This window comes from Petaurus breviceps, unplaced genomic scaffold (assembly GCF_028583685.1).
Source record: "Petaurus breviceps papuanus isolate PSGF00001 unplaced genomic scaffold, PetGlider_PUasm1.0 90925, whole genome shotgun sequence".
NCBI lineage: Eukaryota > Metazoa > Chordata > Mammalia > Diprotodontia > Petauridae > Petaurus > Petaurus breviceps.
Genome location: NW_027187380.1, coordinates 2,985,329 through 3,011,786, shown reverse-complemented (window position 1 = coordinate 3,011,786; position 26,458 = coordinate 2,985,329). Strand labels below are relative to the sequence as shown.

General features: G+C 41.6%; 1 protein-coding gene and 1 long non-coding RNA gene across 3 annotated transcripts in view; one reads left to right on the top strand and one right to left on the bottom strand.

Moving 5' to 3' along the window:
* Positions 1-4,139: 4,139 nt before the first annotated feature.
* Positions 4,140-16,801, bottom strand: CBX2 (chromobox 2). Of its 2 annotated transcripts, XM_069076081.1 has the most exons (5): positions 16,530-16,801; positions 16,347-16,390; positions 14,998-15,063; positions 11,803-11,908; positions 4,140-9,699 (listed from the first exon to the last, which is right to left on the bottom strand). In XM_069076081.1, exons 1-5 carry the CDS (start codon positions 16,599-16,601, stop codon positions 8,401-8,403), a joined length of 1,587 nt encoding a protein of 528 aa, XP_068932182.1. In that variant the 5' UTR covers positions 16,602-16,801; the 3' UTR covers positions 4,140-8,400. The 2 variants fall into 2 exon arrangements, with proteins under 2 accessions (XP_068932182.1, XP_068932184.1); XM_069076083.1 differs by lacking the exons at positions 11,803-11,908; positions 16,530-16,801 and having other exon boundaries at positions 16,347-16,392.
* Positions 16,202-26,458, top strand: part of LOC138152375 (uncharacterized) — a 42,388-nt gene continuing 32,131 nt past the window's right edge. Inside the window, exons 1-2 of the long non-coding RNA XR_011166090.1 lie at positions 16,202-16,375; positions 24,459-24,911. This is a non-coding gene — a long non-coding RNA (uncharacterized lncRNA). The remainder of the gene's footprint in view (positions 16,376-24,458; positions 24,912-26,458) is intronic.

Below are 26,458 nucleotides of genomic sequence, written 5' to 3'. Positions count from 1 at the left end.
GAGAGAGAGAGAGAGAGAGAGAGAGAGAGAGAGAGAGAGAGAGAGAGAGAAAGTGACTCAGAGACTAAGAGATGAAGAGAGAGACAGTGGCTGGAAGGGGGAGATAATGGGTCAGGTAGAGAGAATACTGGGTTTCCCAGGGTAAGGAATTGAGACACTGATGGGTGAGGTGCTGTTATGGGAGCTCCTGGATCCTTAAAATTTTCAGTGTTATCTGGTCCAATAAAGAGAAGATCTGCAAAGGGGTGATCAGTTAGAATCCATCTTTCCTGATAAATGAGACCTTTTGGTTCTGATACAAATAGCAACCATATATAGATATTACAAAATGCTTTCCCTTTGCGAGTGTGAAGGGTGAAGAGTTAATGGCATGTATAAACTCTTGACAGATATTTTCCCCCAAGGGAACCAGATGTGAGGGGATCTTGGTTGGAGTCTTTTCCTCCTCAAGTTGACAGAGAGGATGAATAACTTCTTGAGACTGGTCCCCAAATCAGCAGCTTCCCATCGTTCCCAGGAATAGTTCTGCCTGGGAGAGCACCAAAACTAGGATGGGGGGTGGGGGTAGCAGACCAAGTAGGGGAGCAGAAGTGAGACTGGGCCTTTAGGTGGGCAGGTCATGAGACAAGGAGATTTTCTACTTCCAGAAGGGAAGTGTGTTTGAATTGACTTGGTCTATTTTTGTGTTTAGCAGATTGAATTGTGCCAGAGTTCATCTCCTGTTCCTCAAGAACTGGGACCAAGCCCTAAGTCCCTAGCCCCTAGTCTTAGAATGCTTTACCTTACTCTTCCCTGAGACTTTTACCCAGTCCAAGAGATCTGCAGCCAGTTTGGGGAGGTATAGATTTATCCAGGACAGCATTGGTGTACTTATGGTCCACAGGGTCATGAAGAGTCAAGCACCACTGAATGACTGAGCAACGGCATTGATTTGTCTTTATGTCCCATTCTTTGATGTTTATAAGAGAAGCGGGTCACAGGTGAAATTAAAGATATAGGGCTGGAAGGGACTGAAGAAGTAATCTATTCCAGTGCTCCCCCCCACTTTTTTTGATAGGGAAATTGAGGTCCAAAGAGATTACTATCTTTGCTCAAGGTCACACAGGGACTTAGTGGAGGAGCTTGTATTCAAAATAAGGTCAAAGATCATAAGTTAAAAGCTGGAAGGAACTTTGGAGGCCCCTAATTTCCTAATGAGGAATGGTGGATAGTAAGTAGCAGAGCTGGGATTTGAACCCAGTTCTTCTGATTTCAAACCCAGTGCTCTTTCCACTGTAGTGATCTGTCTTGTTGACTCGATCATTTGACTCCACACCCAGCAGTCTTTCTACTTTCTACGATACTTCAATTAGTCAAGAAGTGCCTTAACTCCCCTCAGCATTCCCCAGCCAGTAGTGTCTTGGAATGGGAGTGGGGATATATGGCATTTGAAAAATGTTTTTCAGTGTAGACAGATGAAAATCATAATTTGGAATAGAGTTTCCCTTTAACCTTAGCAGTCATGGAATTTGGATAACTTCCTCCCATCTCCTAGGTGTCTTAGATGCTCAGGCTGACTTACCTACTTAGGTCCATTCCTCCAGGCTTTCACTGAAAACACAGGAGACTTGCTGTGAGCAAGGGGTTTGGGTGTCTGTTCTTTCCCCCAATGTCTAGAAGTTTTAATATCCTCTGCAGTTCACCAGGATCATGGGAGGATGGGGAGGGCAGTGCATGAAAGGGTACTGATATTTGGGACCTCTGCTTCCTGTAGTTCCCTGTCTTCTTAGAGCAGTTTCTGTCCAATGTTCTCTCAGCATCAACTCCTGCAGTAGAGTACTAGAGATGCAAGGGAAATTATAGATCCTCTGAGGTGAATTCTCCCTTTCTGGTTCCTAAGACTAGGATTCATAAGCTTCTCCATAAATACTGATTGAAATGCCCTATGACATCAAATCAATCACCAAATTACTTGATGTGGCTGTGGGTAAATACCTTCTATATGGGCTTTAGTTTTCTCCTTTGTAAAATGATGGGGTGACTAATAGACTCTAAGATCCCCTCCAGTTTGCAAAAAAGAATTAAATAGTTCTAATTAAAAAAAAATCTATCCTTTCTCACTGAAGAGAAAACAACTCTATGAGGGTAAGACCAATGGACAGAACTGGAATCAATTTGAGAAATGTGTTTTTTTTCCCCCAGTTGTATCTGACTCAAAGTAAACCCTGGTTTCAGAGGACTCTTCAATTCTCAGTTGTTTTAGTATACTATCAATTAATATTAAATAACAATACCTTACATTTATGCGGTACTTTAAGGGTTGAAAAATGCTGCACATAGATTATCTCATTTAAGTTATCGAGAGTAATGGCCAATATCCCTGAGAATCAGTTGGAGATTGAGAGAGCCAAATCATTCAGAATCTGAAAGGTGAGAACTGGAAGGAGAGGCTCATTGTGGGATAGCCCTACAATTCTCACTCAACTCCTCTTCCTGCTCAGGCACACTGAGGAGGAAGGGCCTGACCAATAAAATGAAGACGACTCAAAAATATTTATCCCTCCACCCACCAAAATGCAGTCAAGTGTACCGTCTTTACTGGGCAGAACTGGTGGGATTGCCTATGGCTGTCCTATTGCGCCCTCTAGAGGGTGGAGACAGGCCTGCTATCCAACAACCTTTTGGGTGAAGAATTAAAATCCACACGTACATGCGCAAAATGACCATCACTACCATCACAACTCCGTACTTCCCTTTTCAAGAATCTTCCCGGTCAAGATGAAAAGAATCCCTTCTACTCCCTGCCCCCTTTTATATATCTAGAGTGGTGGGGAGCAGTATATATATCTTTTATATTCTAGAGTGGTGGGGAGCAGTAGGCAAAAGGCAATCCTCTGCTTGGGGAATAAGGGAGCAGTCCACTGAATCCCCCTACACATAGCCTCAGGGCACACACCTGTCCTTCCGGCATAGTATTGTCTCTAGAGTGGAAGCAGGATTGCTGGATCCCAAAGGTTGGGGGTGGGTAGGCTGGAGTTGAGGAATGTCATGCCAGTCTCTACTTTACCCAGCCTGGATGCATAGCATATCCCCTGGCCCTCGGGATGCACTCTTTTCTATAGTGCTGACCCCATTCTTCTCCAAAGGCTAGCGGATTAGTTGATCAGATCAGTAGCGCAGAAACTAACAATGGCTAGTGTGGGCCAGCGTCCTGTATTCCATCTGGCCCAGTTCTGGAGACATTGTTGAAACTGAGTGTCGGGAAACAGAGATGCAATTCCAGGCCCAGAATAGACGCTAGCTGGAGGCCTGTTACTACTCAGGCAATTCTTAACCTAAGAGCAGTTTTTGGAAAGCAAATTATAAATTGCCTTTAGCCTCTTCTTCAAGGTCAGGAGATTAAAAAGTCACAGTATTACCTGTCACACATCACTACTACCCATTCCACTCTACATCACTCTAATATCAGGTTCTCAGATTCTTCTGGTACAGCTGGGTGATGCATTACTGTTGTGTGGTTGAAATCTTTACCAGAACTAAAAAATCCAGGCCTTTGCCCCACTAGCCATTTAACAAAAGACCAGACCAGCAGCCAGGACAAATTTCCTCTCTTACTTCAAAGGAAGCTAGGTTATCCCTGGAGGGTTGAAATTTATGAATAAATTTATGCTGAGAGTAATACAAACCTGAAAGACTCTGAGGTTATGTAATAAGCAAATCATCTCTTTATTTTGTGCTATGGGTTAGTGGCAGTAGTCTTATAGCTTCACATGTTTAGTGGCAAGTCCCCTGGAATTTAATAGTAGTGTCCTTTTAAAGCATTGTCACATGTTGCATACTCAAGGACTGGCATAGCTTTCCAACATCATTTCAGTGTCTTTTTTGTTTTAACTGTAAATAATTTCTGTTCTCCATGCAGTTAAATACCACTGTGGCGATGAGGGTCAGAAGGGAATCCAATACAAGGTGAACCCTACCTCTGGCAATTCTTTATTCTAAGAAGCAATTTTCCTACCCCAGCAATGTGGCCAGTCTTCCAAAGGTGCTATTTTCCCCTCTTCCACTATACTACCTATAACCCAGGTTCAACACACCTTGGTAAGCAGAGAAGAAAAAAAAGGTCACTTTGAGCTTTCAGTTATCACATCTGACACATGAAGTTGAAAAGTTAAAATTTTTTATTGATATACTAACTTAAAAAAAAGTTGTACAAAACCAAATGATACCATTTGCTAGTGTTTTCTTTTCCTGTAAAATAAATTAAGAACAGTCTAAAAAAACCTGTAATCTATGCTATAGTGTTAGTTTTCCCAAAACACTAGAAAACACACACACAATCATGAGATGCAAACAAGAAAATGATTTAGGCATCTGAATACAACTTTCTCTCTAAATCCCCCAAACCACTATGGGCTTCCCTAGGGGTATGGAGGAGGGGGAAGGGGAAGGCACATTTCCCCTACTAGTTGGTTTTGATTTAATATTTGGAATGGGCTGCTGTCCTGTTTCAACAAAGACCTTAAGTTTTTCCATGGTAATAACATATCCACTTTTGTTCTGTTTTCTAAAAGCAAACAGCTGTAGTTTAAAGCAATTAGAAGTGGTATACATGAATGATTTGGCTTTTTTAAATTAAAAAACACATACACAAAAATCAAGCCAATCATTGGCACAGTTACAAGAACAGTTTTCTTTTGTTCCTCCCTACCCCCCTTTGCGAACAAAATTTTCTTTACCTTCAGGCCACAGCCCTTCATATCTATCAGAATCTGAGTGTAACAAAAAAAGAACACTCTTTTTTGGTACAAAATATATATATATAAAAATATATACTGAACCTCTAAGGAAGATGACAAAATTGACCACTTCTTCCTGTCCAATAAAAAAATAAAAAAGAGGCAAAAACAGGATAAAAATATCCATTCAATATACAAATACTGCCATATAATTTGCTTAGGAAACCCTTAGAAGTAAAAAAGTAGCAACAAACCTTACATCAGATGTTTGATTGACACCTAGCTATACACATGTGCGCACACACAAAAAACATAGCAGCAAATTTTTTGGGGAAAAAAAGGTAGATTTCTAAATACTAGTTTTGTTTACTGGTAAACATATGACACCAGCTCTGAACATCTGTCCAACACATGAAATAAAATGCACAATTCTTTAGAGAAGTGTCTCTTTCAAATGTGCGAAAAAACACATCTCTTTCATATATGAGCCACTGGGAGTAAAACAAAAACATGTAAGGTTGAAATTTTAAGCAAAAGGGAAAAAAAGGCAGAACTGGTTAGAAATAAGGTGTTTCCTGATTCAACTTTGGACTTGAAATAGCTAGTTAACAGAAAGGCACAACATCATAGTTTGGGGAAAAAAGTCTAAATGCTGTATATGAGAGCCTTCTCAAATCAGACAAGACACCCAGGGACAAACACACTTGCTTCTAATAGCTGCAGTCCTCATTCACTAATGATCATAATTAGAACCCCTACTGTCAGCCCAGAGCCTCTGCTTTACTTAGCCTGAAAGGTAGGAAAGTGCTTGGTGGTAACAGGTTGAGAAACTTGGAAGCTTCAACTTCATGTCTTGGGGGTGAGATGGGGGAAGGGGACTGGGGGCTCTGCTATCAAAAATTTGCTTGATGGTGACTCAGAAGAAAGCAGGGACATCTGCAGAATGCCATCACATGCAGGGTATTTGGAGGCCTGTTTAGATATGATGCGGATAGAGAACTATTAGGAAAGCCTGGTCCTAAGAATCATAAACTAATTTGAGGTTAGCTTTACTACCCTCCAAGATCCATTCCTCCTCTCCCCTGCTATGCTGGACCATGCAAGCTGGCTCTTTTAACCCATTCTAGTACTAGAAAGTGCATACATTCCCATATGACACCCAGATGGATTGTTCTACGAATGATGGGAAGCTTCTCTCTTCTCAATCTCAGCATTCTGAGGGAGGGAACCTGTAGATTCCAGGTAAGCAAGTACCATTTCTTTTCCACTGTAAGGAACACCAATTGAGACAGCTTCCTGCTATTCTCAAGAGCTACGTGAGAAAGGACTTGGAAAAGGACTTCCATTCTCTTGCCCCACCTTGCTCTCAATAGACATGAAAACCAGTTACTCCCCAAAGGCACAATAAATTTGTATTCCAACACAATAAAGGCCAATTTCTAAGTATTTGGCATGCTGGGTATGGGCATCAAGGAAACAGTCCCTGTCTGAGGGTCATGCTTCCCCAGACAAATCACTCTCTTGGTTAAGCAATCAGTCCAACCATTCCTGGATAAAGGCCACTTTGGGCTATTTAAAAGAGGTAACCTGGATGAACTTCTCCCTGACTCCCCCCAGCCTCAACCCCACTCGCCCCTTCTATTCCAAAAGAAAGTTTCATTTGGTGATTTCACACTGTAATAGTTAAAACAGAAACAGGAAAAGATTTTTTTTCTTCTTTTTTCTTCGTTATCAAAAAGACCCAAGGCAGATGGCTGTTAGGCAACCATTGCAAGCAAAAATTACTCCCCTTAAATCTTAGACATTATATCTGAGACACTGACTAGTTTTGGAAGGAGCATGGTATTATCATGCCTCTTTCAGGAACAAGTCAGCATCTTAATCCTTACCTATGCTAGAGCACCTGTAAACTGCCTAGTGACTGGATCTTCTGGAAATTTGTTTAGTATTTTTAAGGAAGATGTCCCATCCTCATCTACATACTATCCCCTCACCCTACCTCTACATTGAAAGAAGATGCGCCTGCAATTGTGGTAAAATTAAACCTCTTTTCTGTTTGGTCCCAATTCCCAACTGGGAAAGGATTATACTGCCAGTTTCTCAAAGGGGGCAGAACAACCCAGGGCACATAGATAGGTTAACAGAAGACCTGATACATCCCCCACTAACCTAACCAGTGGCCCCTTACAAGCTTATCACCTCATAAGCACACCACAACAGCCATAACACGGACAAAAATGATGTTAGTACTGCACATCTGTACAACAGCTGGGATGTATCTCAAGAAAAAAATCCATTTCCAGGAACTGACTGGATGTAGATTCTTAGTGGAAGTTAATGGGGCCAAATAACTGGGACCATTTGGGCCATCCTTTGTGTAACCATAAAGAAAAAAGATGGGTCTTTTTTGGAGTGGAAGTAGCTTCAGCTAAGTACCCTATTTATAGAGAAGTCCTCATAAAGATACTTCTAAAGCTAGGTGTTCCAGGACCAGTACAAGTGTTGACTGAAATGAAGCCATTCCCTCTTCCCACTCAGTAGCTACCCAGGAATTTCAAGAAGTTTAAGGTAAAATGAATGGGGCAAGGGGTATCACCTGGCACTAAATGGGACAAGTGCTCTTAATGTCCATTGTTCCTAGCACTCTCTAGGTTTCTTAGCAAATGCTCACCAATAGGAAATGGTTTGGGGATGGGGGGATATCGTAGCAGTTAATTCCAGGCTGGGGCCACAGAAAGATAAAAGGAGATATCCTACCCTAGGAACACTCCCCTATGCTGCTTTCAATGTATTTCATTCTCCTCTCAGGTCACAGTCTCTAACTTTCAGGTATGTAGGGGCAAGGTAGTCACAACAAATTCCTCACTTGCCTCTCTGTGGCTACTGCTTAGAGGAGAAAATAGCTCATTTGAGGCCTCTAGGCTGGCTTACCTACCTATACCACTTTCTACACTGATAACCAGCATAAAGCAATGTAAACAACATCCCATTTGTCAAGCAGTCCCATGAGGCCTTTTCAAGTGATAAATGACTATGTAAAATAATGTTTCCCATCTTGGGAACTGGAATGGTAAACCCACACAAGGAGAAGAATGCATGACAAATTATCCTCCTTCGCTCTTAGGTAACTAGATAGAAAGTTCACCTTTACCATGCTATGGCAAGATGAACAAGGGAGATAACATGGAAAAAATGAACCATTCTTAAGAACCTGCTTCTTTCCTAAGACAGCCACTCACCAAGAGCCATTTGGCTCAATCCACTTTCCTGTCACCTGACAGATATAGTAAAGGAAGGCGTGGTGGGGTGGTGGTATGTAAATTAGCCAGCAGCAGCTAAAGCTACTACTACCCACCTGTCATAGAAGTCTATCTAGGTCATACTAAATAACTAGGAATTGGAGATTTGGTCCTTTCCCGAATGCATCCACCCATTGTGGGCTGGGACGAAGGACAGGGTGGTGGCTAACTGAATCCCCTATGTTTGCTAATTTAGAGGAAGAAACAAAGACTGAAATCTCAGTTCTACCTTCCCAGATCTGTCTTCCTTTGGGTAGGCTATAGGTCACTTACAAAAACATACACCATGACAAAAAAAAAATTAGGAGATTATGAAAGGCTAAGAGGTCCCCTTGGAGGGGAACCTGGCACCTGGGTTGTATATGAGACAGGATGGACAGTCAGCTTCAGTAATGCCTCAGGTTGAAAAAGCCAACACTGGTTGGAGATTCTTTCACAGTCACTGTGATAAGGTTGGCAGTCACATCTGTGACGAAGACATGCTCAATAAGGCTTCTGGTTGGCTTCCAGTCCTGGTTGGTCTGAATGGAGACAGACAGGTTCTGTCCTGTGGTGCCTGGGAAAGAGGCCGGGTCCCTTTCTGAGTCAGTGCTACTACTTTCCTCGCCAGTGCTCATCTCTGACAGGGCTGTTGTCTTTCGGGTCTCACCTGCAACCAGGTGGCCCTCCTGCCCAGTGGGTTTGGAATTACTTTTCATTGTGTCCCTCTTGTTTCCAGAGGTGGCAACAACTGCACCCCTTGCTATCAGTTTCTCACCTTTGTTGGTATCGGGGAGCACTCCAGTCCCTCTGGGGGTACCACTCCCCACTCCCTTGCCAGCAGTAGGGTTGATATTACTGGTGGTTTTCAGGTTGGCAGCTGTAGGATAGAGGGGAAGCACAGCACCCCCTGTGGCTCCATTTTTCATGCTCTGCAAGTTCAAAGCTTGGAGATTCAGCTCTTGGTTTGAAGCTGGTTGAGTGCCAATGGAGGTTGGTCCTATTTTGCCCCCATTGTGTAGGCTTGGGGTCCTACCTGCCTTCTGTTCAGCACTCCCAGTGCTAGGGGTTGTAACAGCTCTTGCACCTGGAATGCTGAGTCCTAGCTCCCCTTTCTGGTTTCTCACTTTCAGGTCCAGTCCCAAGCCACACTTACTAGAGGCCTGGGCTTTCAGTGCCAATCTGCTGGGTGCCTCAGCTTGGCTCTGCGTCATTCTATTCATGTAGTGCATGATGGAGCTCTGCCAGCTGATACTTCCTTGGCTGTGGCTGTCGGTCATGCCCTTCATCAGGCTGGTCAAGTTCTCAGTGGTAGATGAACCACTGGGGCCTCCACAAGTCTCCTTGGCATGGGCTTTGAGGGCAGCGAGGCTTGCCACAGGGGAAGTGAGTGAAGATGGCAGTTTGCTTGATGGTCCCAAATCCTTTCGGGTAGTTTTCAGCCCCTTTGGCAGGCTCACAGGTCTCCTGGCTGCCTTCTGTTCTGGGGGAAGAGGCTTGCGACCCCTTTTTTTTCTGATGGGATCCTTCACCTCAGGTTTGGCCACCAAGATCTGAGCTTTTTTCTGAGGTACTGGATGGGTCTCTCGGCCCCGGGGACCTCTCTTAGCCTCCAAGTCACTGTCATCATCTTCATCAGAGGAAGAAGAAGAAGTAGAGGAAGAGGAAGAACTGCTGGATTTGGATTTTGATGGCATGTCTGGTTCCTATAAACAAAGAGAAATAAATTATTATCCTCTCCATTACTTAGCTCATTATAGCCCCTCTCTTCAGAGCTTAGTAGATCTTCAAGAGCTGGTATACCCTTTATACCTTCACTCTACAGAAATGGAAACAATGGGAAAGGGAAGGATTCATTTACTTCTTTTACACGTGGTTATCTAAGGCACAAAAGGAAGGTATTTTGACTCACATTAACCAGCAAGTCAGTGGTAGGGTCTAGAAGAGATAGCAGGCTCTTTTCTTTTTTTTTTCCCCTTCAGCTAAATGCTTTATTCACTAGGCCTAGACTTCCTAATGATTCCAGATTGTTAATTAAATCACTCATCAAACTGATTAGTCTGGTATTTGTCAGTCAAAATCAGTTAGCATATATTCTAAGAAACCACATCTCCTTCTAGGAAACCCACTTCTCCTGGGTTCCTTAGCTCTCAAACATGTCTCCAATTGTACATTACAATATAACTTCTCAAACAACTGTGTTCTGTTTTCTGAGCCCCTGCTCCTCCTCCACAATTCCCAAAGCAGAAATCCCTAACTCCTTTTCTCTTGTCCCAATGTTTGACTCTATGACAGAATCTAAAAAACAAACAAAAAAACCCCAACCCTTTTGAGGGAATAGAGGGTGTAAGTTCACAACAATTTAAGTCACCTGTCTAAAAACAGCCACCAATGTGATAAAACTTGGAGAACCATAACTATCTCAAGCACTTGGAATTTTTTTTGGGGGGGGATTGTTTTTAATCTAATTTTTTTTCAATCAATGAAAATCTGCCTCCTTTCCCTCCTACTTCCCCTCCCACTGAGAAAGAAAAACAAAACTGTTGTTATAAATATGTATAGTCAAGTAAAACAATTTGTCCACATTAAAAAAAAAAAAGTCCTACTCTGAAGGACCTGGCTAGGGGAGGTATAAGTGTATTCCAAGACTTACTTTTAATTACCATTCAGGAGTTGTGGCTTTATATAGAAAATTAAAGCTATGAATGGCCTATCAAAGTTTTTAAGAGAAAAACTATGAAACAGTATCATTTTGCCTTTCTCAGGAGAGGGAGGCTCAGCCAGGTGTCCATGACTGTTGAACTCTCAAGCCAGTTGATTTCACAGTCAGGAAGTACCATCAAGGTTTTTTTCACTGGAGACTAGAGAAAGAAGCCAAATAGCCTGACTCACATCTAAAACTGGGGAACCCTGATTGTCAGTCTATAAATCCTCTTTGAAAAGGGAGTAACAAGATGACAGATAACTCAAGCCTACGGGATTAGACCTTCCATCTCTCTTTCCTAAGGGTGGGTGGGAATTGTTATCCATGCAATATTCAACAAAAGTTCTCCATCTGCCCTGACTGGGTGCTCTCTTTTTTAAAAGTCCTCCTGGAGTCTATTTCTGGCTTCTCTCTCTGACAAGAGTCTTTGTGGTACACAGTCCACCACTGGGCAAGACAGAAGGGGAGACCACATTCTTAGTTTTATGGGAATTTCTGAGCCAGAAAGGACTTTAGAGATCATATTCTCAATTCTTTGGTCACTGTGGAACAGCCCTGGATCAAAAGTGTGGTCTGCTCAAACAGGTGAGTGGGTGATCTAGAACCGAAGGGTCTTTCTTATCTGCCTTCTTTCCTCTTCCTTGCCTTCAGAATTAGGGAATTTGTGCATAATTAAGAGTTTTGCATACTTTGCTATCAAATAGAGGGAAAACATCGGTAACAAAAAACAAAGCCAATATTTCCCCCCCTTTTTCTTGGAGGGGAGGGTCAGGAGGAAAGGAAGGAAGCAAAATATTAAATGGTTTTCTAGTGCCCCCAACTGGGAGACACTTGGAGTGACAACAAGAAGCTTCAGGCCCAAGCTGTATTTTTGTCTTTCTTGGTGCTAGAGAAAAGTTTTCAAGTGGGACAAAAGGGAAGAAGTAATTTCACATTCCTGAGATTCCAGGCTGAATTTCTGTTCAAACTTTCTGGATTTTATTCGAATTTCTGCTAAAAGTCACATCCCATTCTCTACTGCCTTGCAAGGAGAGATGAAAGTGGGAGGGTAGGTAGTGAAGGCAGGGAAAGAGTACAGAAGAATTGAAGATAACTGGCCACGAACCTTGATCTTGGAGCGCCTGCTACAAGCTGACACCACCACATGCTTCCTTGGTCTGCCCCTTGGACGCTTGCCTCTCTTCCGGTTCTGCACCTCTTTATCATGCTCCCTAAAAACACAACTGTGAGGTGCACGGCCAGCTCTGCTTACCAACCCTTCTTATTTTACCATTACTTCCTCACTCCTAAATTCTCACCAAAAAACCTATTCCTTCCTCACCTCGAAGGGACAGGTTTAGAGTCAGTTCATAACTACTCTCTGAAAGCGAAGTATCTGAGAGCCCCTTACCCCATCATCTACTTAGAGCTCACAGCAAGTAGCCTTTAGATTGAATGAGATAACATTTATAAAGCACTTAGGACAGTGCCTGACACAAAGCAGGTGTTTTGTAAATACCTATTCTCTTCCCCCCCAGAAGCAAGGAAGACCAAGAGATCAACTACATTTATATCCCTATATTTCCCCATTCTCAGGACCATGCTCTTTTTTTCCCTAAACATTTTGTTATACTATACGCTAGACCCTAATATAAAATAAAGCAATTTCATTAACCCAAATCAAGAAAAGGTTATCAAGAGTCAGTGTTTACACCTATAACAGTTGTAACGAATTCTCTAGTGACCAAAGGTTATGAAGGATGGATGAAAAGGAGCTTTTAATTCCCTAACAGAAACAACTTGCCCCTTATCATAATATGGAGCTGAAGAGAGTCTCTGGTAATTAAATCGGCAAACATGAATTTCACGATCACCCAGATGGGTTTGGATTCCAAATTTGCCACTTACTGTTTGTGTGACCTTGGACAAGTTTCTCTCAAGGACTTTTTACTCATTTGTAAACTAAAGGGGTTGGCTTAGATGATTTCTAAGTTCCTTCAAACTCTCAATCTGTAATCCCATGATCTCTAAAGTCCTTTACAGGTCTGTTACTCTAAGGCACACCAGATAAATTTCCTTGATTATCTCATCTCCTAAAAGACAGAGAATAAGATCCCAGGGTTATTTTCCTTACTGACACGGTTTCAAAGGTTGAATGTAATCTTTTTGGATCTATTTCCCACTCTTCTCCAAGATACCAATTCAACAAATTCACTAAGCTAATCTTTTTTGCAGACAAATAATTAGAAGCTTTAAATTTTTTCCCCCTAAAAGCAATGTGGTATACTGGACATAGCACTGATGTCTAGTCTGAAGAGCTGGCTTTGAGTACCGCTTCAAATACATGCTAGCTGTGTGACCCTAGATAAGTCACTTTAACGTCTCATTGTCTCATTTTAAAACTCTAAGTGGTAGGATAGGTGCAGACTTGAATTGGTAGGAGTGTCCTCAGTGGGAATGACATGCATATTAATGAATCCCAGGTGTAGGCTAAAAAAAAAATTTCCCATAGAGACCTCTCAGGGATAAGGTGGCAGGCAATAAGAGTATAACACATTTGCTATCCCTGAAGCAAGAATTATTTTGTTTCCTAGATGGCTCCAGGATACCTCAGGCCTTACCATCTACGTGCCCAGAAAATAAATTTACCAGAATACACAATTTCTATTTTTGTTAAACCAGTCTATTCTTCCCCAAATCTATAGGATATTAATTACATAGCTAGGGAAATTGTTGGGAGGTGTTTCACATTCTGTTAACAAGTTCTTAATGATCCCTTCCAAACCTGGTTATTCCGAAAGCGACCATTCTTCTATTCCCAACCATATTTTACTTCCCATCACTCAAAATCATGACTCATATGAGAAGCCCCCCAAAAAACCAAGCTGAGCTGGTGGGAAGGAGAGGGGGTTGAAAATAGATGTAGATTGAACTACAAAGAACAATGTTGTCAGATTGATACCAGCTTCGAAAGCTTTTGTAGTATCTAATTTATCAAGAAACCATGTCTCTATCAACAGGGCAATCACTTGCAAGTGGGAAAGTATTAATCCTATCCAGAAATGATTGCCACATATTGCTACCCATAGTTCTCTCAACTGCACAATTTCTGAAACAGCATCCCTGAACACAGCACGAACAACATTCCTCCAATTTTGATCTAGAGGAGGGGCATGCTCTTCTCCCCCTTCCCACTTCCCCCAGGAGAGTTACTTGGGATGTATATTCCAGAACTCCAGTTTCCTGCCTAAAAATAGAGACAACTAGAATTACAGAGACAAACACATTTAACCCTAGGGACAGGCAAGAAGGCCCCACAGTGCTCACTCAATATCATGCTTAACAGCCAAAAGAAAAATAAATGTGCTGTCCTTTAGATAAGGAGATGACACAATAGGGCATGTACTTTGCCGTTTTTCTAGTAGTGATAATGATAAACTGGCCTGTTCATTCTCTCTTGACTATTTTTCCTTTTGACCAATGCACCCATTTGTTAAGACAGCTAGCATAGAAAAACAGACTTGGAGGTAGTTTTATTCTGTATAAAGCTAATTGAAACTCAATGCATGAGCTACAACTTCATTTGTACTATGGACTAATCAATCAATAGATCAAAACAGACTATTCAAAATCCATGTTCTGAATAGGTAAAGAACTGGAACGGTCAAATTCACAATTCTTATAAGAGAGACTAATTTTTCAGCAATTACCCACTAGACAGCAAGCTAAACGAGGGGAGTAATTGTATGTTATTTAAATTTTCTATCTTCTCCAGGTCCAGGCATACCTTCATATATAGTAGGTAACACTTAACAGGATCTTAGGACCTTGAGCTGGAAGACACCAGCCTAATTCTTATTTTCATGGATTAGGAAACTGAGGCACAGAGGTGAAATGACTTGTCAAAGGTCAAACAGGTGACAGCTGAAATTTGAATCCAGGTTTCCTGGCTCCAAATACAGTGCTCTTCTGTCAATACCACACTGCTTTTATTTTGTTGAACTGATTTAAATGCTTACTGGGTGCTTAGGTGTTATAGGAGATATTAAATAAATATAACATAGTCCCTGTCCCTTAAAGACATTTACTGAGTGTTACAAGGATCAAATTAAAATTCTCAAGGCACATCATGTGCCTTGAAAACATTAAAACATCAAAGCACATAACATACCAGGAACCCTAACATGAAGATAAAAATGCCACTATTTGTCCTCCCCCATTTCCCTACCTTGGCCCCCTGCACCACTGCATTATGGGATCAGGCTTTAGCCCCTCCCCTTCCCCACCCCCAAAGAAACAAGAAATATGTTAACTTGCTCACTTCTTCTGGAAGGCTAGGAGCAGTCTTGGATCAAGGATATTTTCCTCTGGCTCCCAGCTGTTGTGTCTGGAAAAGTAAGCATTGGGCAGAGTAACACACATAGGTGACATAGGTGAAAAAGATTGCTCCCTGACAGGCCACAAGGGGCCTTCTCTATTTTATGGCAGATTTTTACAACACCCAAACTCTATGAAATTTTAGGGACAAATTAAATGAAAACACTAATACTGACATGGACTTTAGCTGGAACTGAAATTCTTAATTATTTCTATAACAAATAAAAGTAAAATTTTTACTAAAAATAAAAATGACTTCTTTTCAGAAGAAAAAATGTAATTGTATCCGGTGAAGGTTAGAAACCCATAACCCACCAACCCAGACACAGTAAGGGGGCTGTGAGATATTTTATGGAAGACCTAGAACCTGCAAATAAGGTGAGGGATGTTTGGCATAAAATTCAAATAAGATGGTCATAACACAATGTATGGAGCATGAGATACCGAAAGTCAGGCCAAAAAAACCTTTTTTTTTTTTAAGAAAAAGGGAGGGAAAAATTAAATAAAGAAAACGAGGGAAAGCGTCTGTAGGGAGCAGCTGGGCATAAACAGACTTTTCGAGGGATGCCAAATCCCTTCTACTTTAAAAAAAAACAACACACCATACATCAATAGAAAGCTCAGGTTACAGCAGGGAAAACATCTTAGAGGGGTGTGCGTGTCTATGTGTCTAAAGAACCAGGATTCCCATTTCTCTCCCTAGTGCAAGTCTGGCAATTGGGATTTCTACCCTCACCTAAGCCCAGTAAAAGGGCAGAGGAAAGGTAGTGGTGTGAATGGGGACAGAAACACAGGAGATGGGGTGGTTGTGTTGGAATAGTAAAAGACTGTTCCTTAAAATGAGTAGAGCTAAGCAGGGGTGTCAAGGAGGATCGAGGGCAGCATGCAACAAATGGGGATGGGGGACAGTCAGTGTACAGGGAACTGAGCTCTGACCAGTAGGAGGGGAGATCCCCAAACCCAGCTTATTTGTAAACAAAAGATGAGCCCCCCCCCCCCCCCCCCCGGCACTCCCCCCCCCCCCCCCCCTCCCGAGGGCTGAGCTCCAGCTTCCCCTTTTAACTCCTCCCGGAAACCACAAGCGGTAAAGACCCCGTCCTTCCCCTCTCCCCCCCGCAAAAACTTTCTAGGCTTCGCCCTCAGCCCCAAGCCGCCCCCAGATCATTCCCGGAGCCCACCCCCCCTCAATCCCAAAGCCCGGGGTGGGTGAGGGGCGGGGGCTTTGGGGGAGCTCGCAGCGCACGGAGAAGTTGCCCGGGCAGGAGGCTGGGAGCTCATTGTTCTCGGACTCACTTGGAGGACCATCCTCGCCACTTCACCAGGTACTCCAGCTTCCCCTGCAGGGAGGAGAGGGCGAGAAGGAGCAGGGTTAGGAGGGCGCTCGGGACAGTTAGAGGAGGAAGGGGACAAGGAGGATGTGAAGCCTGGGAAGGAGGGAGGTCGGCCAGCTCCTGCAACACACCCACACCCACCCACCTTACGGAGCCGCTTGCTCAGGATGCACTCGGCGGCGAAGACCTGCTCCCCAACGCTGCTTAGTTCCTCCATCCCGCCGCAGCAGCCGCCGCCGCCGGGAGCGAGGACACACAAAAAATGGGAGCCCGGGGGCCGCGCGCGCGCGCCTACCGCGCGCTCTCTGCGGCTCCGCCGTGCTCCCCGCCCCTCGTGCTCACCCCCTCCTCTCTTCTCCTCTCTCCTCCTGAGTACTGGGCGCGCCGAAGCCCCGCAAAACAAAGCACCGCCCTCCTCCGGGCGCGCGCGGTCTCTTCCCTACCACTCTCCCCGCCCGCACAAAGAGCTCCGCCTTCTACCCCCCTCAGGGGCCCGCGCACCTCCTCCCTTTTCCTTCCTCTTCCCCCTCTCCCACGCCCACCCGGGCTTCCAAAATTCTGAGCAGGCCAATGGGAGAGGAGGGCGGGAGGGGGAGCGCCGGCTTTGGGCTGCAGCTGCAGCTGCCGCTCCTGCTCCTGCTCCTGTTCCAGCTATGATTTAGAGGAGACTGGGCATTGTTTGGGGTGGGTTTCCCTGCCCACAGTCTCCTCCCCCACAAGGGCCCTGGGGTCTGGGGTTTGTCTCTCACTCTCTTCCTGGTATGTACGGAGGTGAATAGAAAAAGGAACTGAGGCTCCCCAGGGGGCACAAGACGGGAACAGGTAGCTCCCAGGGCCCCGTGGGAGGGGGTGGGGGATCATTTTGGTTGAGAGGAGGAAGGAAATGCTGACCCGGAGTGGGTAGGAGAATGACCCCAGCCTACACTACTGAGTCCCGCTTTGCCTACGGGTCGTCCTGAACTTTGTTCTGAAGTTTGTATTACAAGCAAAAAGCCATTGTTTCGAGACCCCCAAGCCAGAGAAGTCAGGAAGAGCCAACGTGAAGGCTTCCTCCCTCTGCCTTAGGCTGTGGTTTGGTTGCTGACAGTTCGTCTCTTCTGCAGAGTCCAGCTCAGGGTTCAGTATTCCCCAAGCCAGCCCTTGTGTTTCCCTTCACTTTATTCCGCTTTATTCCCCGCCTTTTTCTTTTATAAAGGGGTGTAACCGGGGAAGGAACCACTTTTTTGTTTCCACTACGAGACTAAAAAAGTAAGAAAAAGTCGAGTCCCTTTTTCAGCCCCATTTCTCTAAGTGACTTAAGACTCTCTAAGGGTTGAGAGAATGCTTTGGTATAAAGTCTGAAAATGCAAGAGCGTTATAGAGGAGGGTTCTAAGATAAGGTTCTTTCCACTGACAAGTATGAAAGACGGAAATCTGCCTCCATAAATACATATTTCCAGCGGGTATTTGAGAAAAAAGACCAACACAATCTTAACAGTTTAGTTGAAACGACATTTGAAAAAAAATGGTTCTTCCTACGAGAGTTTTAGCTACCTGAAAGGGCTGGATTCAAAGTGGGGTGGATTTGTTCTTTAGACACTGCATGTGTAAATATGAACCCTGGCTCATATTACAAATATGCGCCCTTGGAGAGATTCAGACCTCCGAGCCAGTTCCTCACTTACGGCTAATCTTTGACTTGCTAACCTTGAACCCTCTCTTCAAGAGGGAAATTCATTTGCTATTGAATAATGAAATGACCATTAAAGTCATTTAGGTCTTGAGTCAAGAGGGAAAAAATGCAACTTAAAAGGAGGAACATGTTGTCAACTTTATTCAAGTGAATACAGTTTAACTCAATGAAAAATGCATTCTCTGTTTTCATGTTTATCTCCTGAACACATCTGCAAAAACTGTTTTCTGTTGAACAAATCAAAGGAGCCCATCTTTTTCAAAGAGCCTTGATAAATAGAATAATGTGCATTAAAGCCATATTTGTAAAGGTTTCTGCAGAAAAAAGCCAAAAAAATGTCTTTTGAAGAGGCCTACTGTAGAAAACACTAAAAAGATATGAGCTTGCCCTTCAGCTCATCAAGTATACTTAAGGGCTGGCTAAATTGCATTTGACACACTTGAAAGAGCTTATTTGATCTGGCAAACAGATATTGTAAAGGAGGCAGAGGGGGAAAAACAACCTGAAAAAGGTGGTAGGATGAGTGTTTGCTTATTTGGGGAAAACCCACAACCCTACAACAACAAAAACAAATAACTTTCAAATTTAGCAGTTGCCAGGCTTGATAAATCATTTGTGAAGTTATAGGTAGGTAAAATTGAACATTTTGAGTTAGTTTGTTAACATGCATCTGTGTAGCTCCAGCAAGAGGTTCCTGTAGTGCTGAGAGCAAAGATGTATTTTATGTAATTCTAGAAATGGTTGGATCAGTTTCAACCCAGGCTTTCTTAAAGAATTCACCTTTGAGGTGAGATTACTCACAGGAAGTTTCTAGTCCAAGGAGAAAACGACTTTTCTGTCTAAGGATACAGTATCCTGGAGTCTCTGGATAGTTTTTTTTTTTTTTAAGAGCTCAAAATAATTTCTTTGTAGCTTGAGGTAGGAGGGAGGAAGAAGAAAGACAAATGCTCTTGAAGTTGACTCAAATACATTAAAATACAATTTCCTAGAAGTATGGATGTACTATGTATATTAACAAATATTTAGAATTGATCTGCTGGATAAAAAGGCATTTTGGAAATTTCTGTAGAGCATAAATGAAGCAGATTTAGCTTCAGTGAAATCATCAGATAAATGTAACAGTTGGTACAAGCCTAATATTCTTGAAAAATTCTTGCAATGATATAATGAAATAAGCAGATGTCTGGAATGTTCTTGACTGGTTAGGTATATGTTAGAATAGTAGATTAGGCATATTGTAGATTTTGTGTTTCTGAATGTCATTACATTTCAAAGAATTATAAACCTATCTGTATAGGCACACCAAGATTTTATGAGTTAGATAATAGGTGAAAAAGAATCACAATGAATGATTAAATCACATTGAACATAGAAGTAAATTAACTAATTAGCTAGTGAATCAATCTTTAAGGGCAAACAGCCTAATCACAATTCATATATTTATAAATGCACATAAAATATATTGTAAAAGAACAATTAGGGAAAGGTAAACTAATATTAATGATGACTTTAAAACCACTTCCTGCCTGGGACATGTAAATAGACACTTAATAAATACTTACTGACCAATTATTACAAATATTAATCCATTAATGGTTAAAATATCCCTAATAATAGGTGAGTAATATAACATTTATAAATGACAGAACTAAGGTACAGAGAAGGTACTTGCATGACCCTCATGGAAATTAATGGAAAAGTCAGGTATTCATTTTTATACCAAGAGGAGGCAGTTAGGTGGCTCAGTGGATAAAGAAAGCACTGGACCTGGAGTCAGGAAGACCTGTTTTCAAATATAACCTCAGACACTTAATAGAATTGCTGTGTGACCCTAGGCAAGTCACTTAATCTTTGCCTTAATCCTTTGAAGAAGGAAATGACAAACCAATCCAGTATCTTTTGTCAAGAAAAATCTCAATGAACAGTATGGTCCATGAAGTGAGGAGGAGAGTAGGACACGACTGAACAGCAGCAGTTATACCAAGAGCATAAAGTATATATTGTAAAAAATGCACAGAAGAGATCAGAAGTTTAGGAGAGAGAGAAGCAGGACACCATAGAAACTATTGAATCTATTATTGTAATTTATTTTTAAAACATGCTGTATGTAATAGAGATTCATGTAATCCTCTTTTTCTATCCTTTGTAGAGAAAATTGTTCGTGTTTTTGGTATTTCTTAAGTTATGAATAGTAAAAAATAAAAAAATATTTTTAAATGACATAAATTAGATACTTCTGGTCAACATGGATGGGTAAATGGAGGCAAGCAGCTCAGCTACCATTTACCTTCTCTAGTAAAAATCATACCAGAAAAGAATAATGAGAAAGAAATTCAATGTTCAACTATAGGGAGTGACTTTCCTTCCTAAAACTGTAAAAAGGCAGCTAGACACTCAATGGCAATAGGAATCAGGGCCACCAGCAAAGCCAGCACTAGCCAACACAAATAAGGTGGTAGCCTCCCAGCTCAGCCAGAGATGGACCAGATGCATGCCAAAGACACCAGCAAAGCTATATTTGGAGGCAGCAAGAATGGTCAAAGAAGGTCCCAGGGTAGATGAAAATTCCCAGGGCGGACCTTGGAAGCCAATGGAATTGGTAATGATCAGTGTGGGCATGGCAGCACTCAGTCCAACACAGCCCAGGCATGTGGATTTTGAGGTCCCTAACACTTTGTCCTGAGAAGCCAGGGAGGGTCCTGAATATCAAAATGGGAACAACCAGGGCAAGACCAAGCAGGGCCACCCCACACATACCAGTAGATAGAGCTTAGTCTTAGCACAAAGCCCCAATTCAGGAACTAAAGGTGGAGAGATGCATAAATCAAAGAAAAACACCAATTAAAAAAAAAAAACTAACACAAATCTAGAGATCCTCCAAAAGAAGGGAAGGTAACTTCATAACAACTGCATGCAGAAACTCAGTGGAAAAAAATGGATTTTCCATGAAAACTACACGAATATTCTGAGGAAATAAAATGAGAGGGAAGATAATGAAATTCGTGCTGTGGAGGAGAGAATTAACAGGAGAATAAGTAGGGGAAAAATGGGAAATCTTACTTAAGAAATGAATTCCCTGAAAACCAGAATAGGCCAAATTAGTGACTCTGTGAGAATGAATGAAATATTAGAACACAATCAAAAGACTGAACAAATGGAAGTGAATGTAAAGTGATATAAAAAACAATTGGTCTAGGAAACAGGTGAAGAAGAGATAATTTAAGAATCATTGTACTCCCTGAAAACCATGATTTTAAAAAAAAGTCTGTATATTTCAAAATAAATGAAAACTAACCACATTATTAGAACCATAGAGCAAAAGGTAGAAAGAATACACCAGTCACCTTCCAAAAGAAATCTCAATAGGAAAAGACCCATTAATAGCATAGTCCACATCATACTGCAAGCACTCAGAAATGAGTTTAAGTACTGAGGAACTATAGACAGGGTCATATAAGACTGGCAGCTTACAATAGAAGAGAAAGTCTTGGAATACAATATTCTGAAAGGTAAAAAAGAATACGTTTGTAATGAATGTACTTGGCTTTATTGAATGTAATCTTATAGGTTAAAAAAAGATCTTTAATGGAATAGAGAACATTCAAGCATTTCTGATGAAAAGAGCAGAGTTGAGTCATAACTTTGAAATTAAAACACTGGAATCAAGAGAAATCTAGAAAGGAATTCCTTTGGTAGGAGTTATACAGTGATAAAGGACTAGTGTAGAAGGGAGGAAGAAAGGGAAGTGAAGCTTACTATTTCTCAGAAGTAAGGTACATGAGAAAAAGAGAACAAAAATGGAGGAAGAGATGGGCAGAAAGGTCATCAAGCAGATCTCTTATTTCAACTAGATAAAAGAGGGTTGAATGTACATTGGCACACATACAAAGATTTTTGTGTAGAAATACATCAAACTTAACAGGAAAATAGAAGAGGGACAGGGAATGATGGGGTAGTTAAAAGGAGGGTGGGAATAGTTTGAAGCAAAACAAACTTACTATTCCAGAAGAGAGAGAGAGTTAAAAAGAAGCAAATGGAAACTAAAGGATTCCCATTAATTGGGGAATGGCTGAACAAAATGTGGTCTATAATTTTAATAAGATATTGTGGTGCAAGAAATGATAAAAGACAATTTCAGAGAGTACTCAGAAGTATGAACTGATGCAGAATAAGTGAACGGAACCAGGAAAACAATTTTTTATAAGGACAACAATGTTGTAAAAAAAAAAACTTTGAAAGATTTAAGAACTTTGATCCAAGCAGTTACCAGCCATGTCTTTGGGGGACCTGTGATGAAGTATATTTCGTGCCTCCTGACAGAGGGGTTATAGATTCAGAGCATAGAAAGATACATAAATTTTTGGACATGGCTACTGTGAGGATTTGTTTTGACTATGCTTATCTATTACTAGAGTTTTTTTTTTCTCCTCTCTGTTTTTAATTGGAGGTGTGTTGGTGTAATGGGAATGTAAATTTTAAAGATCTTCACTGCCCCTAGGCTAAAGTGCGCCTGGAGCCTGGGGTGGGAGGCTTGTTTTTCAGTAGATACTTCTTGATTGGCCAGTGGGTCCAGAAGGTTGTTACATTCTCTGAGCCAGAAGAAGGCTATATAAGCCCTGATGTGTAGCTTTGTTTTGGGGCTCACTTTGAGAAGTGTTCTGTGATTTGATATGAATTATGGGAAGCCGTTGTCCAGTTCCCCCCGGCTTTGAAAAACCCAGATGTTGATTTGGTATGGATGTAATGGCTAGACAGTTTGGAAAGCTGTCTACTTGATCTGTTTCTGTCTTGATAATTCTGCCTGTATACTTTGAAGTTCAGGGTGCTGACCTTTTTCCCCTGAACGAGGTAAATGATATATGTTTGACTGATTAAAGTAAGCTTGTTAACCCATTTTGAGTTGCTTTCCTTTAACAAAGCAGATCTAAGAACCTGTGTTGGCAGCAAACCCTGAGGACGCTTGGGGTGCTGGCCGCTACAGTTGGGGAGAAGAGTTTATCAATAGTGATGTTGGTAGGGGGGCCAGGTGGCTCAGCAAGTAAGAGCACCGGCTCCAGTGTTGGGATGACCTGGGGATCAAATCTGGGCTCAGATACTCAGCACCACACCCAGAAATAACTGGCCATGTAACCTTGAGCAAGTTACTTAACCCCGATTGCTTAAAAAAAAAAATAGTGATGTTGCCTCCTGCCCCTTCCCCGCAAAGAGAGCCATTGAAGCATTAAAAAAATTATTTTTAATTTATGGAATAAAGCATATCCATAGCATAGTACAATAAAGAAGATGATTGTATATGAAACAGTAAATCTACTATGCACATAGACTTGCTATTCCATTCAAATATACAATAAACATTGGAACATTTTAAAAATTCATAGAAGAGAGCTGAAGAAGGTTTAGTAGGAAGCACAAACAGGTCAAATTTGAAAATAATCTGTTGAATTATAAATATTAAGCAATATGATATAGAGATTCATGGTTTCATATATAATCTGTGTTCTGATATATATATATATATATGGTAATGTTCCTATTTTGGTGTTTAAACTAAGAATTAATTTTTAAAAATGTATGTTACAAAGCATATAGAATAGCTAATTTCCAAATAATTATTTCACGATTGCAATAAAAGGAATCTGGATAAAGAGACTAATACAGTGTATAGTATAAATCCATAGAAGTTTACATATTAAGTCTATAATAAAAGTGTGCTGTAGTGGGAAGAGCAGCAGTATGCTGGAAAATGTTTTGACAACCTGCTTTTTGGACGGGGGAATATGTGTAGGACATACTTTTAATCTTCATTTTTAACATTTTCTCCATTTTCTTAAGTTTAGAAAGTCAACAAAACAAGTCAATAAAACAAGCCTTGATTTTTATCATATTTCCTAGGTGTAAATGCACACCCTGAAAATTTAACAATCAGCTTCCTAGTTTGAACTGGCTCTAACACCCCCCTAAGTGGACCCAGAGAGAAATTAGAATCTGTAATTGTTGAGCTGTGTGATTGTGGCTTTGAGGTTTAGTTTCCTCATTTATGAAACTAGGCTAACAGTATTTGTACTAATTACTTCACAGGGTAGTTTGGGGGCTCAAATTTTCTATGTATAAAATGCTTTGCAAAGCCCAGATATTCTATAAGTGTCAGTTGTTATTACTATAAGAACCCATTTATATCCTTTTGTAACATGTACACACACAAATGTATATTTTTCAAAGTATTTTGTGTATAAGAGAAAGTAAGTCTATGATCACAATGAATACTGTTTATATCTATCTGTCTTTCTTACTGTCTCATTATATACACTGAACATAATTCATGAATTATGCCCCTATGTACTAATTCCATTTTTCAAGGATGTTTAAAAAAGACAACAACCCAAATTCACCTTTTGTCTTCAGCAGAAATATCATCACATGGGGGCAGAGTCAAGATGGAGGAGTAGAAGCATGACCTCCGAGGGGCTCCAGCTTCCACCTTCCCCAATCAATGTAAAAAGGAACTCTGAACACACTTTGAAGCTGCAGAACCCTAAAAATGACACAAAGAAGGTAACCTCCCACTGAGGATAGCCCGGCAGGCCCAGCGCTGGCGGGCCTGACCAGCCGCCAGCTGGAGGGACTCCAGATCAGCAGCAGCTGTGGCCATTTCCAAAATTATCAACACATAGATGTGAAGGACAAAGTGAGAGGTCAGTACAGGCTGGACTTTGGGACCCAGTAAGTGGGAGTACCTTGGCTTTTGCCCCCGGGGCAAGAAGATGCTGAGATTCCCAGCAGAGACAGCCAGCTCCACCTGGCAGCTTCAGCTCTTGGCCTGCAGAGTGTAGGGGGACCAAGTGACCAGTATGAGGGGTAATCACTCTTGCTTTAACCTGCTTGGATCTGGGTTGCAGTCTAGGGTGGAGGTCCTGGGGCATGTGTCCAGCTTGCCAGAGCATGTGGAGGCCTCAGAGAGGGCACCCATCTAATACCTCAGGCAGCTGAGAAAACCCTAGTGTTTGGGACAAAAGCTCCCCTGTCTGGTGGCAGAGTCCTACTGTGGCAAAAAGCCCAGGGGTCAAGTGACTGAGGGGCGACATGACCAGGTAAAGCAAACAAAGCAAACAGAAGATTCCTACATTAGACTCCTGTTTTGGGGACAAAAAGGAGCAAAGCATGTAACAGGAGGAAGACAGTGAAGTCAGAACTCCTGCACCAAAAGCTTCAAAGGAAAATATGAGTTGGTTACAGGCCATAGAGGACCTTAAGAAACAGATAAGAGAAGTGGAGGAAAAATTGGGAAGAGAAATGAGAATGATGCAAGAAAATTATGAAATGAGAGTCAACAGCCTGACTGAGGAAAATAACACCTTAAAAAATAGACTAACTCAAATGGCAAAAGAGGCTCAAAAAGGCAATGAGGAGAAGAGTGTCTTAAAGAAAAAAATATATATATATAGTCAGTCTTTTACAATATATCTACTATATTATTGTTTTACATTAGCTACACATGTACAACCTATACTGAACTGCTTATCTTCCCAGTAAGGGTGGGTGACAAGGAAGGGAATGAATCTTTAATTCAAAGTTTTAAAATCAAATGTTTAAATACACACACATATTATGTATAATAATACATAATATATTATGTATTAATTAATTAATTAATTATATAAATAAAATTATATATTATTATATATAAATAATACTATTATTAATACTATTTTACATGTAATTGGGAAATAAAATATACAGGCACTGGGGCATAGAGATCCACCATGCCCTACTGGAAAAGTCGAAAGGGGTATGGGAGAAAATATGGAAGAGAGAAGATTGGAGGAGGGGATATCCTGTGGGACTGCTATTTTGGGGCAGTGGGTAGGGGAAAACCGGGGAGAAAATTTGTAACTCAAAATCTGGTGGAAATGAATGATGTAAATCAGAAGTTAATAAAGCATCTGAAAAATGGGGGAAAAAAAGAAATATCATCACGTGAAAATACTTGCTGAGCCTAGAAATATAAGTCATTAGACATGAATTAACAGCTTTAATTTACTGAAGTCTAACCCAAATGGAACCTCTTATATAAACAATTTTGGGAACAGAATCAGTAAAGTGAAACCCAGTTCACAGATTTGCTAATTACTCTTTCTTTCTGTGAAGACCAACTCAATCATATGCTTGGATATATATAAACAATGCATAGAAGTTTCAGAAATGATGGATTAGGGGGTGGCCAGGTAGCACAGAGAGTAAGAGCACCGGCCTCAGTGTTGGGATGACCTGGGAATAGAATCCAGGCTAAGACACTTAGCACCCACCTAGAAACACCTGGCCGTGTAACCTTGAGCAAGTTACTTAACCCCAATTGCTTAGGGATGGCCAGGTGGATCAGCGAGTAAGAGCACCAGCCCCAGTGT